Genomic DNA, 18,749 nt, shown 5'->3' with positions numbered 1-18,749 from the left:
TGGGATTACATTGACAGCTTGTCTCAAACACATGGCACACTGACAAAAGATACACATTTCCTCAAGGGCATCGTTGTTTAGCATTTCACAAAACAGAACAAAACCTCAAATTCCCCTTGGGAGAGCATTTGGGTTTTTTATTCAGTGATTAAGAAGCAACAGTTTTTTCTGTGGAACTTGGAGGCTTCTCTTACCAACCTGGCATGCACGAATTCCTCATGCTTCAAGCAGAAATACTGGGAAGCAGGGTAAGGTCTGCACAGCCCGATGAGTTGCAGGCTCTTGAGATTCTGAAAACTTCTGTGGGACAGCTCATGTTTTGACATGATTTTTTGTCTTCTTTTTTTTGTTGTTTTTTTTTTTACTTTGGGTTTGTTTATAGTTTTTCCCCCATCCTTTTCTGCAGGGTTAAAAGACTAAAATCCACAGCAGACTGCAGCCACTGAAGAACAGAACGCCTGATTTTCAGTAGCAACACAGCTACCAAACACAAGCACTCATATATTGGATTAAGTTAGATAGTAGCTGTAGTTAACAAAAAGCCATCAGAATAGGAGTCCCCCAAGTTTTATCTGAGGCCAAACACGTGGTGTTGATTGCTGTATAACAATTATCTGCCTCTAATAAGTACTCTGAGGTTCAATAACAATAATGAAACCTCAGGTGAGGGAAGACTATTCTGTCATGGGTTTTTTTAAGGAGCCATGTCTTTAGTCCACCTTGTTAAAAAGGTTCACAGATAAATCCACATGTACATGCTTCAGACTAATCATAAAGTTTTGTGTCAGTAGACTCACATTTATAAGCGTGTGGTTTTGATTCACAGGTAACAGAATCAATTAAAATATACATGTTTCTCACAGTCGATTCCCCTTTCTGAGTAGCAAGCATTTTTCTGGATTCCTACAGAAGGGCAGGAAGCCTTCTTCTGCAGCAGTTCAGTGCTGGTCACCACTAGGATCTGAGGAACCAGATAAACACTATTCAGGGTGTGCAGATCCTTGCTGGGTGAAAGAATGAGAGTCAATTCCTCAATGCAGTAAGGGCCTGGACAGAATCCAGCCTTTTATTATATTTTTTTTTCATTCCAACAGCTCCTTTCACAGAATCCACAGGAAAATTCTGGAGCTGGGTCCTTACATGTTTGCTGAAGAGCCAGGTATTTGTGACCTCCCTGCACTGTGCATTCTGCTATAACAAGGATGAAGCTTGGGGTCAGATGCACTGCCCTGGACCCTGTCAGACTTTCAACCTGTTCAATTAACTATATCAAATCAAACAATTTCCACTGGAGCACCAAGAGGCACTTCTTTTTAGTGAAAGCTATTCCTTTGGCAAACCCTGACTAGCGCAGCTGTCACTCCTGCGCGGGGCTGCACGAACGCCGGGACAAGGCCGGGATAAAGCCGGGATAAAGCCGGGACAAGGCCGGGATAAAGCCGGGACAAGGCCGGGATAAAGCCGGGACAAGGCCGGGATAAAGCAGGGACAAGGCCGGGCCAAGGCCGGCCGCGGCTCCCGGACGCTCCGCTGCCCGCGGGCCGTTCCCGGTGCGGCAGCGCCCCCTGCAGGCGGCGCGCAGGCTGCGCAAGGGAAGCGGCGGCAGCCGCAGCTTTCCCCAGGGCAGCCCCGGCGCTGTCCGAACAGCGGCCGGAGCCGCCGAGGGACGGGCTGAGCGCTGCAGCTGGCTGCTTGCCCAGCCGCAGCTGGGGGACTCGGCAGAGGGCAGCTGCAGAAGCCAGCCCAATTCCTGTGGGCTGTGCCTAGAATTTCGGCAGAGGAACCAGAACACAGCTGAGAACATAGGGCTGTGACAGATGTGGTTAATCCTGTTGTCAGAGACTTGCTGCAAGACTGGGGTCGTTGTCTACATATGAATTATAAACCAGAGACCATGAAGAAGGTGGAATCACCGCATAATTGTTGGAGGGCGTCTGGAGGCAGCAGCAAGTCAGAGGTGAGAGAAGGAGCACAGGATATTGCAGACCAATGGATGAGAGAGATTAAATACACACTTAGGATCAAAGAATCACTATGGTTGGAAAAGACATCCAAGATTAAGTCCAGTCTTTGACCAAACAACACCACCATGTCAACTAAACCATATAGCACTAAATGTCATGTCCAGACATATCCTGAACATTTCTGGGAATGTGGACTCCCAACACCATCTCCTTGCACAGCTTTTTCCAATGCCTGACCATCCCCTTTCAGTGAAAAAATTCTTCCTGTTCAAAATAGAATTCAAATTCTCAACCATGGCTTCATCCAGGTTCAGATATCAGGAGCTTCCTTCTGCATTTCACCATAAGGTTGAATGTATTATTAGACTAAGGAACACTGCCAAATAATTAAAAGATTACACTAAGACTAAATCCCTGTGTCATGAATAGCACATGCTGGCAAGTAACAAGCTGAAATAAAAAAAATCAGCTCTAGCTGCTCATGATATCACAAACACACACCCACTAAGCAGCAAATTAATTCACTTTTTCAAAATTAAGAACTGTATGGTCCTCTAACAACTCCTCCACTTAATCAGTCTAGTTCTCCTCATCTAAGTTTTCCATACCTACAACTGAGCCATAAAATTGATGTCACAGTTGCACAGCAAAGGCAACAAATATTTCTTCCCAAACAATAGCAAAAGTTACCTGAAAGGAGACCCTGCAATACCTCCCATTTCTTTTCCTGGTACACCAGAATGGGATCCAAAACTTCTGAAGTGTTGCAGGGAAGCCTGACTTAATGGGAAATGAGAACTCAGCAGTGATAACCATCAGTTTAACCAAGCTGGAATAATAATTTTCAGACTCCACAAATACATCAGGAGTTTGAAAAAAAACCCACAGAATAACAGCCTAATTAGACTTCAGTCAGGGCAAAACACTTGGAATCAACACAACTCATGCAAACATCTAAATATTCAGTGGCCAGTTCTAAACTAAGGAGCCCAACCTTTGAGTGGAGAGACTCCAGAGCATTATGCACCATCTTGAAGTTGTTCAGCAGTATTAATCAAGTGGGGAAATATAAAAAAGGGAAGTAAAGAAGTGCCATCAGAGTTAAGAATGCTGCATTCCATGGCTTCAGGCTATTCCTTGGAGGTCATCCAAATAGCATTAGAGCTTCACCTTGCCCAGCTTCTAGACAAAGGGCTCTTCCTCAGCCTTTATTAATCAAGTATGGTAAAGTAATAATGTAATCACTAATGGTTAGTGATAGATCCAAAAATGTATAGGAAAAAACATTCTAAGAATTAAATGAGAGGGTAAAACTTTGATATTGGCCAAAATGTTAGAATTTTTAATTATTAAAGTAATTAATATCCCTGGTAAAGCAGCTAAGGACAAAATAGTTGATAAAAGCAGGCTTCATCAAGAACATGAGGAGGGTCAAAAACAAAATGCTGACAAAGGAAATAGGGTGAACGTAAAAGGGGTGTTTTCATAACATCTTCTCTTAGCTATAGTAAGTCCACTAAAATAATCTGTTTAGAGGCAATCATTTCCTCCCCACTTACTACTTCAGTAATTAACCCTCTTACCCTTGGTTTTACAAATCCCACTGAAGGTGGATGCCTGAGTTACCTGAGATAGACGGGTAGGCACCCAAAGGCTACTTCAGTGGCTCTTAAGCTTTTTGGCTCTGTCAGTGGATTACAATCAGTATTCAGTTCTTCTTGTAGATTCACTGTGCAGCCTTATCAGCAAACTAGGAAATATCACAAAGCTTTACAACATAGTATGAGAATTCCTGAAATAGGGTTTGCTAAGACATTTGATACACTTTTCTGTATCTTATCCTAATTCACAATTTTAGATCTCTTCTGAGTAAGGAACAGAAATTGATTTTGAAACTGGCTGCTGTGGTGAGAGTTTCTGGTGGTGCATTGTACACAATATTGATGTCAATCAGTGTTCTGTGGAGAATACAGTGGATCAAGTTTACAAAGGCTGTACAACAAAGATCTTTCCAAGGAGTACAGTAAAACATTATATGATCTCTAGTTAGGAAAAAATTACTAAAATAAGTATAACAAGATTAAATTAAAAATTTAAAAACCCTTGTGTTAGAGGGAAGGAATAATCCAATTATCATTGCATGTATAATTATGAAACATTAATTCCTCATCTGACAGCATATGAAGAGTAAGTTCCAAGGAACAATTAAACACTGCTTCAAACGAAGAGCACTTTTTCTTCTCTCTTCTCTCCTCTCATACTCTAAGAGTACAGAAGAACTCATCTGCGATAAGTTGACAGGGAATTTCAGAATCTAAAGGACTGGAAATATACTTTTCAGTTCAAAGATGATTTGGATTCTGTGTTCTACATCAGGCAGGAGTAACAGCTACAGTGAATCTGGCTACCACAGCTCTACTGAATACTGAAGGAAAGAAAAAGAGGCAGCTAGAATACAATTCACTTCTGAATATGCTGTAGAGCAACTGTTTACTGAGACCAGGAGAGATCTTCCCAGGTAAAGTGGATACAGCGCACCAAGGAAAAACTGCTTGACCTAAAAAATATCCACTAAGACAGGAAACTGTGTAAAACGTTCATCAGCAGATCTCACAGCTGATAATGGATTAGAAGCATGGAAACTTCATCCTGAATTTAACAGACATGGAATTTAACATCATTGACAAGCAAGGCCAAGCCCTTTACCAAGTTCCCTTTTCTACCAAACAGAACAGATTATATTATCACTTCTTCCACACTGAATTTTATGTAACAAATAAGAGAACCCAACACTCCCCACTGGTTTGTGCACAGAAGAGAAAAAATATCTATCTCATTACTAATTGATGAACTCCACAGATTATGTATCAATGACAACAGATCAGAAAATAATCAACTATATTATATTTAAGTTACAACTCCCTTGAAGTGTTTGAATACCTCACTGTTCCCTTGTCATCTGCAGATGAGCCTTCCTGGTTTTACCAGATCTTTTGGCAGCCACCACAGTTTGTCTCATGCTGTGGAATTTTGCCATATATTTTATGAGCTATCATCTGACTGAAAAGACAGACCCAGAAACCATTGCTGAGACATGAGAGAGAATTATTTTCACACAAAATTTTCTATGTCAGAAGGAGGCTGAATACTGAAAAAAGATTTATACTTTTCCAACTTCTTTCAATTCCATGCTATATAAACAGAGGGTTACATTAATATATTTCGGATATTCTTCCATGAATAAAGAATAGTTGCCATATATTATGCAAACAGAAGCCTTATCCTGACACTCATCACTCTTTGATGTGTTCCACGTGTTAAAAATTTGAGAGCAGCCAAATATGAAACAGGGGAAACTCTTCAGTCCTTCACATTTTCCAACACAAGCATCACAGCTCCACAAAGAATGCTGCAAATAGGCCAGACCTTATCCAGACAGCAGAGTAAAAGCTCTCTCCAAGGTGAAGCAGTGATTTATTTTTTAAACGGCAGATGGATGTAGTCAGGATTGATCTGACATCCCACCAACCAACATTGCTGTTAAGACCTCACAGAAAGAGTATTGAAAAGTGGCATAAATAAGGACTGAGGGTAAGGCTGGTTTAAGCTTTGCACCACAGAAAGCAGAAAGGATTGGCAGAGATGGCTGGAGATGAAAGTTGCTTCTGCTCTCTACTATCAGACTAACACTGCTTGGCAGAAGACATCTTATGTGCTGAAGAGCACTGTCACATGCAAAACGAGGAAGGTAACTAATACTTTATTTGATACACCCTCAATCTAGACACAATGAAGGTGCTTTCTGAGATATATGACAGTGCTGAAGAATGTTTAAAACTTGCTACAGTTTGGGACCAAGGAAAGAGAAACTTAAATAGTGTTTTAGAGGAGCCTTAAGTACTTTTCCTACAATACATTGCCCTGACCCAGGACCTTCTTCGCTTGGTATCAGTCCTACACCTGATCATAAACACACCTCTACCAATAGCAACCTAAAAGGTAGGCTATGACCAGTGTTTAAGGGACAATAAAACAATGTCCAATAAAATAATCTAAGAAAAGGTGTCGGTTTATATGGTTTTCTGCAATGGAACAACAATAGGATCTGTGAGAAGACTCTCGAGGAACAGGTGTCAGGAAACAGTTGGGGAACACATACAAAGGCCACTTTAAAGAAGACTTCATTTTGCTTCTTGTATCAGGCCTCACATTAGGTGTGTTATGTCATTGGCACAAGAGATATTTTGAGTCAGTGTAATACTCATCAATAATGGAAGGATGAAAGATAATGATGGAATCACTTGCCAAGGGAAGGGTCAGGAAGCGAGCAGAAGTTGTTCCAAATGAAACAGACCTATTAACAGGAAGGCTTGGTTGACTCAAACAATATCTTTTCTACATATATCACAACACATTTAACAACACTGGAATCTTTATCTCTGTTGCACATCAACCAAAACATATGGCAAAGGAAGAATACATTCAGGAGGTCTCACCAGAGTTAATAAACTCACCTGGTTTTGGCCACCCTTCCTGCCCTGGAGCAAGGAATGAAACATAGGCCCCTGCAGTCCACTGCACACCTTTCATTCCCAAGTCACTGCACTGGTTGCACCACAAAACTCACCTGAGGTCCATGAATTAAATTATTAATGTTCTAAAAATTGGAAAGATATCTGGTAACACTTTGATTAAAAAAACAAAACTTTCTCTGTATAGAAAGACAATAACTTAGACCTTGAGGATTCAGATTCCAAAGTAAACTTCCAGTTTAGTTCCAGAGTAAACTGAAATAGCAACAAGATACCTCCATATTCCAGTGTAGTATCTTAAACCATGAGACTGTCTCTTCACTAAAATGCTAAATAACTTGATCATTTCATCTGATATGATAAACCCTAACATCTATAAATACACTATTGGAGTGAAAAAAATTAATCAATGCTGATTTTGAAAGCATGATTTTATATTAATTTCATGTCATAAAGCTTATTTATGTCAATAAAGCTTACTTAATGCAAGCATCTTTAAAAAAACTAGAATTAGCCAGATTTTATTTGCAGCAGGTTTTCATTAGCAGTTTATATTTCATTTTCCAAGGTGCTGTTTTGTATTTAATGAATATTCAGAAGCTCTGGTCCCTTCTAAAACTAAAATGAGGTATTCTTGAGTCCTCTTCCTTTCCTTCTTAAACATTTAATTTAAAAAGGCTCAAGTCCTTTCAGGTACCTCTTATCAAATTCCTTCAGTTGGACCAAGGTACTTCTTGGGTATTACTTTCACAGAATGAGTTTTGTTTAATGATCATAGCATTAAAATTTCTTGCTCTGAAGATATGCACTAGCACACTGGGGAACACGGTGTAAAAACAAAACATGAAACACGGTTTCCTTCCTTCCTTGTTTGTTTCCTTCTTTCCTTCCTTCCTGCCTTCCTGCCTGCCTTCCTTCCTGCCTTTAAATCATATATCCGTAAACAATTACTTAGATATCTTCTTTCTTACTTTGTCAATGGACCATGTGCCCCAAAATAATTATTCCTTAGTCATTCTATGCCCAGTCTTGTTCCTGTTAATGCTGACACATTGGAAAAATAATTTGCTTCAATGGTACAGGATAAGACCATCAAATAACTCATCTCTCTAGAACTCCCCCGTCATCTAAAAGTACTGCTGCCCAGCAAATTCAAAGTCACAAATTCACACAGAGCAAGATCCATTTCTCAGGTTTATCACCAGGAACATATCCATATAAAATGAGTGCAAAAAACTGGCAAGTCAATGTAACTTTTTATGTCTCCTCCTACTGGTGTAAATGCCAACACCCATTGCAGAGCCTCCAGTGACATGACCCTACATTGCCTTCTTTGTTGTACGGACCACTGTCATTTCTTCCCCTCCCTTTTCTTATTTTTCCCACCACCATTAATTCCTGTCAGGTGCCCTTAGATCTTGCTCAGTATTACACCTTCAGATTCTTTCTGTTCTGTCTCTGGGTCCGACACCTTAAAAATACTTCTCACCTGTTGCTGAGTAAGTCAACCACATGCTCCACTCCCTAAATACAAGGATTTAATGTATTAAAAAAAATCTCCCAGTTTCTTATTAGACTATTCCATATTTCTCTCCCTAACTGGCTGCAAAATGCATTTCACTGGCTGATTCTGAGGTACTCCGTAAGTAATCAGCAAATCATAGGACCATAGAAGAATTCAGACTGGAAGGGACCCCAGCAGATTTCTGGTCCAATCTTAAAACAAGGTCAGCTATGAGATCAGATTGGTTTTATCTAGCTGGGGCTTGAAACCTTCCCAGAACAGAAACTAAGCAACCCATTCCAAAGCTCAGAAGTCCTCATGTGGGAAGAAAGTTTCTCCTTATTTTCAGCCTCAGCCTTATGTGTCTCATACATCACTGTAAAGGGTCAGGTTCCATCGTTTTGATAACCTCCTTCTGTATAGTGGGGGCTGCTGCTAGTGCCCCCATCCCACCCTGGCAAGCTGCCTTCTCCCCAGACTGAACAAGCCCAGCTCCTTCAATCCACTGATCACAGGGCAAGAGCTACAGCCCTGAGCATCTTTGCAGCTATCACCCTAACTGCACTGGAGATCTAAGAACCGTAGTCTAAGAAGTAAGGGGAATAATGACTACTCTTAATCAGGTTCCTGTGCTCCTGTTGATAGTGACAGCATTCATTGCTGCAAGGCACAACACTGGCTCATTTTGTCCTCCTGACTATCAAGGTCCTCTTCACCAGAGTCAGTCAACCCCAGTTTCAGTGGGGTGAAGGAGCCTTGGCCTTCCCAGTGGCACAACTTTGCAACTGTCCTTGTTGAATTTCGTAAGGGTCCTACTGATGCAGTCCTGCCTATGTCTGGTCCCCATGCCTAGATCCCTATGGATTGTTCCTACTTGAGTCTATAGACTGGTACCCACAATTTTGCTGTCATCTGCAAATCTGATGAGAGTACACTCTGCCTACCCCATGATGCCCTCAAGATCACTGTTAATATGAAGATCTTTTTTCTTATTAGGTAAGTTTCCAGATAAAGAATTTTTTCTTATACATCTGCAGCTGGTTTTCATCAGAAGTAGTAAAGAGGTATAAATCTCCACAAAGAAAAGGTGAGTTTTGGTTGCATCTTTGTCCCCAACTCATAAACTGTAATCCGCAAGAGTCTCAAGTAAAAGCCACACTTCTCAACACTTATGGTTAAAAACTGTTAGATATCTTTGCTCAAGATAATTTTACTGGCTTATGACCATGCCTTAGATTTTATCTTCAAATAAAGTTAAAATATCCTTTTTGTGTCACTTTTAAGAACTTTTCCATCATACTTTTACATATCAAAACAGCCTGTAAAGTCACATTAATTCCTGAGAAATTTTCAACAATCACATAAGTTTTCCACAGCCGTATCTGGGAATAGTTACACTACCTTGGCTTAATCTTTACATTAATGCTCTGTTCATGCTCTGCTTTTTCTGAGCCACAAATCCACTGTTCTTTTCCTTTATTAGACTTCAAATAATCAGAGTCATGAGGACCAACAGCACTGGAAATATCCTCCTGAGTTAACGATTCCACTCGCAGTATTATCACATTATACTTTTCTAAAATCTGTACAGATGTTGATTTTGTTTCTTCTTTGGTAGTTGCTGAATTAAAATTCTTTTCTTTCCTGCAGATTTACTTTCAAACACTCATACCAATATTTTCCCTATACCTCTTTTGTGTAACATAAGAAAGATTGACCTCAATTCTTCTTTTCCATAGAGGTCCATGAAGTTCAAAGTTTCGTACATCTGCAATGAAACTCCAAGGTTTCCAGCAATGTTTATGCTGAAATGAAAATGTCCTCCTTTCAACTTCATCTCACAGTGCCTTAATTCTAGAGACTACAGTAAAGCAGTACTAGAAAATATTTTAAGATAGCTTAATTTTCTTCTGGTAGTGCTCTGGATGCAGTCAGCTCTGTACACATGGATGGAGACACAGATTACATTCCCACAGACTGCATTCAGCAGATGGTGACTGAGAGGAAATGGGCACAATGGTTATGTACTAAACCTTAACACTTAGCAAACCAATACAAGCCACCTCTTACATGTGTGTACATGTACTCATGGCTACATAGTAAACAAATATGGGCAGTTTTTTGTGTTTGCAATAATTCACATAATATCAGAAAGAAAACGGCAACAGGATTGAAGGTAATATTGGAAACAACACAAGTACCCATGCACATGGTCAGACACTGACTGAAACACACATTAGAGAAAAGTGCATTATTGTTAAGACTGAGATTTGTATGTGAAACTCAAATTCCTGCTTAATGTTAAATGGCTGAGTGCCAATTTCCAGTTTTGTATACCTGCACTGCAGAGAACAAATCAGTGTTCCATATTAAACAATTTACAGATTAATTACTGTACAGTATAAGGGCAAAAATGCTATTTAACTCCCAAGTTATATTTGCAAAACTCATGCCAATTCAAAATGATCAGCCAAAAGACAACTACAGCAAACTAAGTAGGAGTTAACAAGTCAAGCAGATTAACAGAATCAATATCAATTTATAAAGTAAATAAGAAAATAATACAATTTTGCTTTCAATATATTATTTTAAGAAAAGAGACAGTTCTGAAGGTTTGGAGGTTCTGTGTGTATTTGTGGAGTAACCATCATAGAACAAAGAAACATTTTTTAGACTAGGCAAGGAAAGTGTGTGCAACTGAGAAGCAGCACCCTATACAGTGAAGGAAAGACTGTAAGAAAGAGGTTGTACTCAAGCCACATTTTGGACAGATATTGTTTTTGTTGGCTGGAAATAATGGTTTAGATTGATTTTAGATTGATCCTAGGAAAATACCAACTTTAAGACTCATAAAATACTGGAATAGAGAGATGCAAAAATCTGCTTAATTGCAGCTTTTCTAGAACAAAGCTAGACAAGCATCCATCAGAAATGAACTTGCTGTACTGATCCTCCTTCAGGCTAAGGGAGAGGCTCAGTTGGGATCACTTCCCATCCTACGTGTTAAGAACACAAAGATTAATTTTTTTCTTTAAAAAGAGTGAGGAAAGGCACAAAAAAAGAATATGAATTCAAGGTCAAACACCTCAATGAAAGATAAAATCTACATAAATTACATTTTCCTCATAGGATGTTTCTTAATGGTTGGGTTTTGATTTATTTTTTTTTTTGAATGAACAGGGTGAGGCCTTTACCCACATAAAGACTGATTTCTTTCCTCATTACATTGACCCTCAACTATCTAAACTGTATTTTAAAGACATGAGGATATCACTTACTACATCCTATGAAAGCTGGAATACTCCCTCTGCTCTAAACCTTGCAACTCTCTAGTCACACATTCAACAAAAAGCCCTCAGTGCACAGTCACAATCTATTAACAGCAAAGTAAAACAATTCACCACATTTTAAGTAAGTAAAATATTTCTGAGAGTGCATACTTTACCAGTTATATCATGTTGTTTGAATGACTCACTGTAGATTTGATACTGATTAGGGCAATGTTTCTTCAGCCATTTGCAGACATCCTGTTGGGTCCATAACGCCACAGGCTTAGTCAGCTTCACAGTCCCAGACTAGGAACACAGAATGAAGAACAGAAATGATGTTTAGTCTACACACAAATTTCGGAAATATTACTTTGTGACCTCCATATATGATATTAAAATACTAAATGCAAAACAGGAGCTGCTCTGACAAATGTCCAGTAATAGCCAGCCCATCACACAAGACCCTGCTGTTCAAATACATCACACAGGAATCACACACAGTGAAACGTTCTTTAACATTATTTTCCATTGCATTCATGTTCCTTGCATCACAGAACCATACTGCACTTGAATAATTAGTTTTAAGAGTGACCAATGACTACAGCCAAAGGATAACACACTTTGAATACTACAAACTCACAGGAGAGTTGTATATTTTTGCCTCAGATTGGATATAATCACAGAAGACGAGGAGTACCCTCAGGCCAGGCATGGTCCTCAACTACACTGACAAAAGATCTTGCAACAAAGGCCTTTAGTGCCAACAAGCCTAAAGACTGGTTTTGCCTGGGAAAAGGAGACTACACACCAATGGAAATACAGCTGGTGATATTGATTCATACTGAACATTTTGGCTGACAAAATTCCTAATTTAAATGATGTTTACAGGCAGCTATAGTTTTTCTGTTTCCTTTTTACTTTTAACTTTCCTATAATCACCTTTACATGAAATAAATAGGACTCCCACTTAAATCAGTTGTTCCTTTATAAATGAGTAATAATTTTTAAAAAGAACATTGTTCAGTACTTTCCTTAGAATTCAGTTTTATAATAGATTAGCAGTTTATAAATATATATTCATAAATTGGTAGCCTTATTTTATGTATAAAGTCATATTTCATTTAATCAAACAATTCACCTTTTCCCATACACTCTTTTTAACTGCTACTTGAACTTCAGGAATTTAAAACCTCTGCCAAAGTAGGCAAAAAACAAACAAAAAATATTCAAAGTGATTTAATTTTTTTTTTCTGCAACACAATCTGCCCAGAAGACTAAAGAAATTTTAAACAGATGGGCATTTATTACCAACAATAAATGTTTCACATTGGACACTGCTGATGTAAGTAGGTGTGAACATCAATGTATACATCTACTTTATATTTTGTCAAGGAATGAGTCTAGGGAATAAAATCAAAGTGTTTGTTTCTATGGTATGCATGCAGAATACTGTCCTTCAGCTCTCTGGTGGGGTAAAAGTTTCAAGAGAAGTTTCTCTGCACAAATCTGGGGTGAAGGGGAATGTCATATCAATCCATCTTCTCCATTAGGACTCATGGAAGACTCCCTCAACATCACCAGCCAGGGTTTATCCCAGCATTTACTCAGATGTGCTTTGTCAGACAGACTTACAAGGTCACTTTGAAATTTTTCATTACTAGAAGCCCTAAAGACCAAGGCACTTTTAAGCTAGTGCTTTGCATGTCCTATTAAGTCCATAAAGGATGTCATGCAAAGATAGTAAGTTATGGCCAGAGATTATGGCAGACCTAAAAATCCAGCAGGCAAATGTGTCTTGAATTTCTCATGTCCATTTGTCCCTATCTCTTTTTTATTGCCTGTATACAAGTTAAATAAACAGCAGAAAAATCATGATTGAATATATAATACAATGCACATCCCCTAGCTCAGCCTTTCTTGATTTGAAGGAAAATAGACACATCAAAAACATGAATCCTATTTCAAACATGCTAATAGGCATCATACGTATTTAGAGGTATCATAATAATGCAGGAAACCACCACAAAGAATCAGTCACATCTGTTGCTGCCACCCACCAAAATACAGAAGCTTGACTGACAGACTCGGTCTCCACAGAAAAAGAAACTTCCAGAGGTGTTGAAGGTGCACAAAAACCAGGACAGCACTTTCCCTACCACTACCCTTTTCTGAGCAACTCATCAATCTTCTACACACACAGAATCCCACACTGGTCTGGAGAAGGAGAGCAACTGCCCTGTAACTCCCAGTTCCTCATGCAACTCAAAAGATCAAAGGGCCCTCAAACTTCTCTGGCCTTCTTGTTACTGCTATTTAAGTCAAAGAAGAAACTGAATTTCAATGACGAGTCCAATATTATGCTATCAGTTAGCTGACTTTTTGTTACACGCAGATATAAAAGCGTATCCTCAAATTACATCAAAGAAATAAACAAGTAAAAATAGCCCTGTGACAGTCTCTCTTGATTCCATAGAAATCCCTGAAAAACAGGCTCAAGACTTCACTGTCTATCTTTATATGTGTTACTGCTTAAAGATTTTATTTTTTTTTTGCATTGGAATTTTTGAAGACTAGAGAAAAGTCTGTCAGCCCTTGAAAAATAAATGGTTAATGGTTTTTCTTATACATCACAAAAATACTTAAATGATAAATATTTGTATACAAATATATACAGCTTGTTATAGACTTATAATCTATTTATTCCTAGCTGAAAGTACACAAGCAGTGCCAATGTTTGTTTAAGCCAAGAAGCTGTTCTTTTCAGTTCAGCAACTACTGTCCTCTTAAAACGTTTAAGCATCATCATGTTAAATATTTAAGTACAAGTTTATTAACAATTACAGTACAAATTTAACACATCCCTCTGTGCCTACAAAACCGAAAGATGGTTCCAAACATAGCTTTTATGCCGTGCAATATACAGATCACTGCACAGCAAACATATATGCCAACTTCTTCAGTGTTTGGAATTATGATAGAAACATTTAAGCTCATAACTGCAGTCAAAACGACATTTTTACATTGACAACATCAAATGTTAGTTTTCATTTTCTAATTCCTAAGGACTTGATGAGTTAGCGGTATAAAGGGGGTTTAAAGCATGTCTTCACTTTCATTTTTGGAACATCATACCCAAAATATTTTCTAGCCAGATGCTCCAAATTAAAGGCTCTTAAAAATATGCTTTCCTCCCACAAAATTGAATTCTTAGTTTCTTCCCTGCTCTGAAGGCTAGATCTCAAACAAAAAAACCTCCCAGTAAACCAAAGAAAATTACCTGTACCCTAAACATACCTACTAAAAGACACCCCTGCCATTAACAACATATGAACTACCTAGACAGATGTAAAACATAGTATGTTTTACTTTATTTCTGTTTATCAGCTCAGTCAAAGAATAGGTCCAAACTGATTAAAATAAAATAATGTATTAAAAAAATACCTTTGATGTGGCCTTCCTTTTAATTTTCCTGAACATAAACTCATCCTAAGATCACCCTTTGCTGGCAACTCTGTAATAGTTTTAATCTTGCCAAATGTTATGCCAAGTCTTGTGCCAGATATAGATCTAAAGAGAATAAAAGTCTAAAGTATTCTGGCCTTTTCTTGTATATTTGAAGAAAAACCTGTTTCTTCAGGATTTTGTGACAAACTTATTCTTCTAGATTTCCCAACCTCAGCTTTTTTTACATGTATCTCAAAATATAAAAATGACTGCCAAGAAGAAGAAAAAACGTATTTACTGCGTGTCAAAATTTCACTCTCACTTTGTTCTATGGTGCAGGGAAGATAGTACTCAACATCATTAACTCAAGAATAAATAAATAAACAAATCAAACTTACAGCCTGTGCATTACTAGAAAGTGTATTTTGGTATTCAGAATAGCGTCAGCTACCAAGCCCTGCTCTTCCTAAGCAATGATGGACAAGTTATCTTTTCAGCCTTCCAGGTGCAATTTACCAAGCCTGCCAGTTTTGAAGGTCTATTTATTCACCAGAATTTGTCTTTATTTATCATATTTTACTCCAGAAAGAAAGGGCCTCTGTATTTTTGAGTGACAAAGGATTCAATTTCATAATTTAAACTACACTACATACTTTCAGACAAGCTATTTTGAAAGTGCTTCTCCAGCGCTAACATTTTGTGTATTTACAAACCTGCTAAGATCACAAAAGCCAGGGACTGTGGAGATGAGGATGCTCAAACAGGGCTGCAGGTTTCCTGGAATAAGGCTGTCTCATACTGTTTGTAACATCCGGTTTGCCAACATACTGATCCTGACATGTAAGTGTACTCAATGCATATTTACATTCAAATTTACCCAAAGTCAGACCCTACATTTTCTTTTATGAAACAGACAGATAAAAAAGGCACTGCTGAAAGCATTAAGGCAGATTTTGCTCCAATATACATCTTGAGAGACTCTGTTCTGAGGTTTTCAGATTAAGTAGATAAAGACAAAGCAGAACCAATTTTGTTACAGCTGTACTGCTCAAAGGACTTTCACGGTTTAGACTCTGCCAGCAAGTAAATACCACACAGCTGCTCACTCACTCGCTCCCCCAGTGGGATGGGGAGAAGAATCACATTAAAAAAGTTAAACTCATGGGCTGATGTAAGAAGAGCTTAGTAAGTGAAACAAAGTAAAATATAGTAAAATTAATGTTAATAGTAACAATTATAATAATGATGATGATAATAATAACAGTGATTAAAAAGAAAGGAAGAAAGAAATAACACTACAGTTGCTCACCACTTGCACTGCAATACCCAACCCATACCCAGTGCTTGGCTCCTTCTGGCTGCTGTGGTTTAACCCCAGCCAGCAGCCAAGCCCCAGGCAGCTCCTCACTTCCTCTCCCACCAATGGGGTCAGGGAGAGAATCAGATGGCTAAACGCCAGAAAACTCATGGGTTGGGATAAAGACAGTGTGATAGGGAAAACAAAAGCCACACATTCAAGCAAAGGGAAACAAGGTATTAACTCACTGCTGCCAACTGGCAGGCACCTGTTCAGCCATCTCCAGGAGAGCAGGGCCCCATCACATGTAGCAGTGAATCAGAAAGACAAACACCATCACTCCAAACATCTTCCCTTGGCCTTTCTTCCCCCCACTTTATATGCTGAGCATGATGTCATATGATCTGGAATTTCCCTTAGGTCAGTTTGTGTCACCTGTCCTGGCTGTGTCTCCCCCCAAACACCCAGGCACCCTCAGTTTCCTTGCCACTGTGGCCGTATGAGCAGCAGAAAAGGCCTTGGCTCTGTGCAAGCCCTGCTCAGCAATAACAAAAACATCTCTATATTATCAACCTTATGCTCAGCACAAATCCAAAACATAGCCCCATACTAGCTACCATGAAGTAAATTAACTCTACCCAAGATGAAACCAGCACACTGGTTAACACCCACCCCAGGTTTTCATACTAAAATTGATATCCTATGGAATATCCCTTTGCTCAGTTTGGGTCACCTGTCCTGGTCATGCTCCCTCCCAGCTTCTGCTACAGCTTCTCACAGGCAAAGCATGAAAGCATGAGACACTGAAAAGTCTTTGACTCAGGGCAAGCACATCTTAGCAGCAACCAAAAGATCCATGTGTCACCAGCATTATTCTCTTACTGAATCCAAAACACAGCACTGTACTCATGACTAAGAAGAAAACCAAGCCTATTCTAGCTAAAAATAGGACAGAACACAAGCAAGGCAAAGCTACAAGGAGAAGTACCACAATTTATTAGACCAGTTGTGTGGGTTCTTCCAGCTGCGCTTCAGACACAACTGCTCAATGCTGAACCATTATGTTAATCCAGTCAGGCAGTTCGAGGGAAAAGGGGACTCAGTTGTGAGGGGTGTTATCAGACAAGCAATGGTAAGAAGAAGTAAGGTTGTTGTGACCTAGCAGGGACAGAGAGAGAGAGCAGTATAGGTGGCTGACACAAGGACAATACAGAGTCAGCTGGGTCAGGAAACATTAAAATGGGTTAGAAAACCATTGACGTATCTGTGCTCAGAGAAAGAGACTGGAAGGAAAGAAATGGGATTGTTTCATACATCAACCTGAGAAAGAAATATTTCTTAAATCAATACGTAATGCCTCCTGCAAGCAAACTACAAATGGTCAATGATATATTTAAAAAATATAAAAATAAAATTTTATGTGTATCTGACACAGACACATAAAGCAGGGAACTTAACTACACAGCTCCAGGAACCATCTAAGTTATGAAATCTTTCAAGCTGCTCCAGAAGCAAGACTAACAGCATCATCTTCATCATTTTATGACAAGAAGCAGCAGAAGTAGCAATGCCGAGTAACAATTTCAAAAGCATGACTTTTTTAAAACATGCTTAAGTTGTATTTCCAAAGGTGAGAAAATACCATATATTCCAAATTACTTCTCCAACATTAAACTGCTTATATAGAATTTAGAATCAATGGCTAACATAAATGTGGCTTTGCATTCTATAAAAAAAAAAAAAAAAAAAAAAAGAACCACACTTGTGAATGTGCTATCTTAAAATACTGAAAAATCTGGAAAGGGCACATTTTGTTTTAGAAATTAATTTTCTCAGGTCTTCAGATAGTTTATACTTACAGATTTTTCCAGCAAAGACAGAAGAAAATTACAGTAATAAGAAGACATGCCATAAAACCACTGAAACCTCCATTGTATTGGGTTCTCATTTGCATTCTTGAGAATTTTAATACTAAGACATGAAAACAACAAACCAAAAGAAACGTGTTTATTACAAAACAAACAAACATACAAGGAAAATACTGTAAGACAACTTATCTTTTATAAGATCAAATGTTAAAAAGATTGCTGATAGAAGATTGAATGTTTAAAACTTGAATTGGATCAGAAATCCAGCCACTGAACAGATGGTGATAGTCTCCTGGTATTGGGGGTGAAAGAAGAAAATTAGAGAAGGATATGAGGATGCTGGGGCAAGCACCAGCTCGGGGCTCTGAGCACTCAATGAGCAGGACCAGGAGAGCCCTCTTCAGAAAGGACCAGTTTGGAAAGACTGGAGACTGGCAGGGAAGTCATGGAAGGTAGGAGAGAAGTGAAAAAAGTACTGTAAAGTAGATTTTCTGTTCCTATCCTTCCTCTTCCTGAAGGAAAAAGAGTGAAGAAAATGCCACTCCTACAGGGCTCCCTCCTACATTCGCAGCAGTAGTTCACTGCCTCCAGTCTCGTCTCCATCTTTTCACACCACCAAGGCCCAACTCGCTCACCTGCTGCATTCTGTTGCCTCCAAAGGGCTGTCCCTGCCAAGACAATGCTCTGGCAGTGCTTAAAGCCAGCTCTGCACAAGCAGAAACTTCTGCCCCAGGGTCCCAAATCCATGTAGCAGCACCACTTGTTTAAAGACTGAACAGAGGGAAGCTTTCCCTGGCTTTCAAGCAACAGTAGGACTGACCCAACCCAGCACCTTCTGTACCAGTGCCACAAACAGGTGTACTACAAACAG

General features: G+C 39.0%; 1 protein-coding gene across 1 annotated transcript in view; it reads right to left on the bottom strand.

Annotated features, from left to right (window-relative positions):
* SAMD12 (sterile alpha motif domain containing 12) overlaps positions 1-18,749 on the bottom strand; it is a 176,406-nt gene that overhangs the window by 117,512 nt on the left and 40,145 nt on the right. The window contains exon 3 of the mRNA XM_005516945.3: positions 11,446-11,575. Coding sequence (XP_005517002.2) covers positions 11,446-11,575 — 130 coding nt within the window. The remainder of the gene's footprint in view (positions 1-11,445; positions 11,576-18,749) is intronic.

This window comes from Pseudopodoces humilis, chromosome 1 (assembly GCF_049639895.1).
Source record: "Pseudopodoces humilis isolate 2021_Gansu_Grassland_sample_001 chromosome 1, ASM4963989v1, whole genome shotgun sequence".
In the NCBI taxonomy this organism is placed as follows: Eukaryota; Metazoa; Chordata; class Aves; order Passeriformes; family Paridae; genus Pseudopodoces; species Pseudopodoces humilis.
The sequence above is the reverse complement of the archived record's forward strand: the minus strand, read 5'-3'. Positions and strand labels throughout refer to the sequence as shown.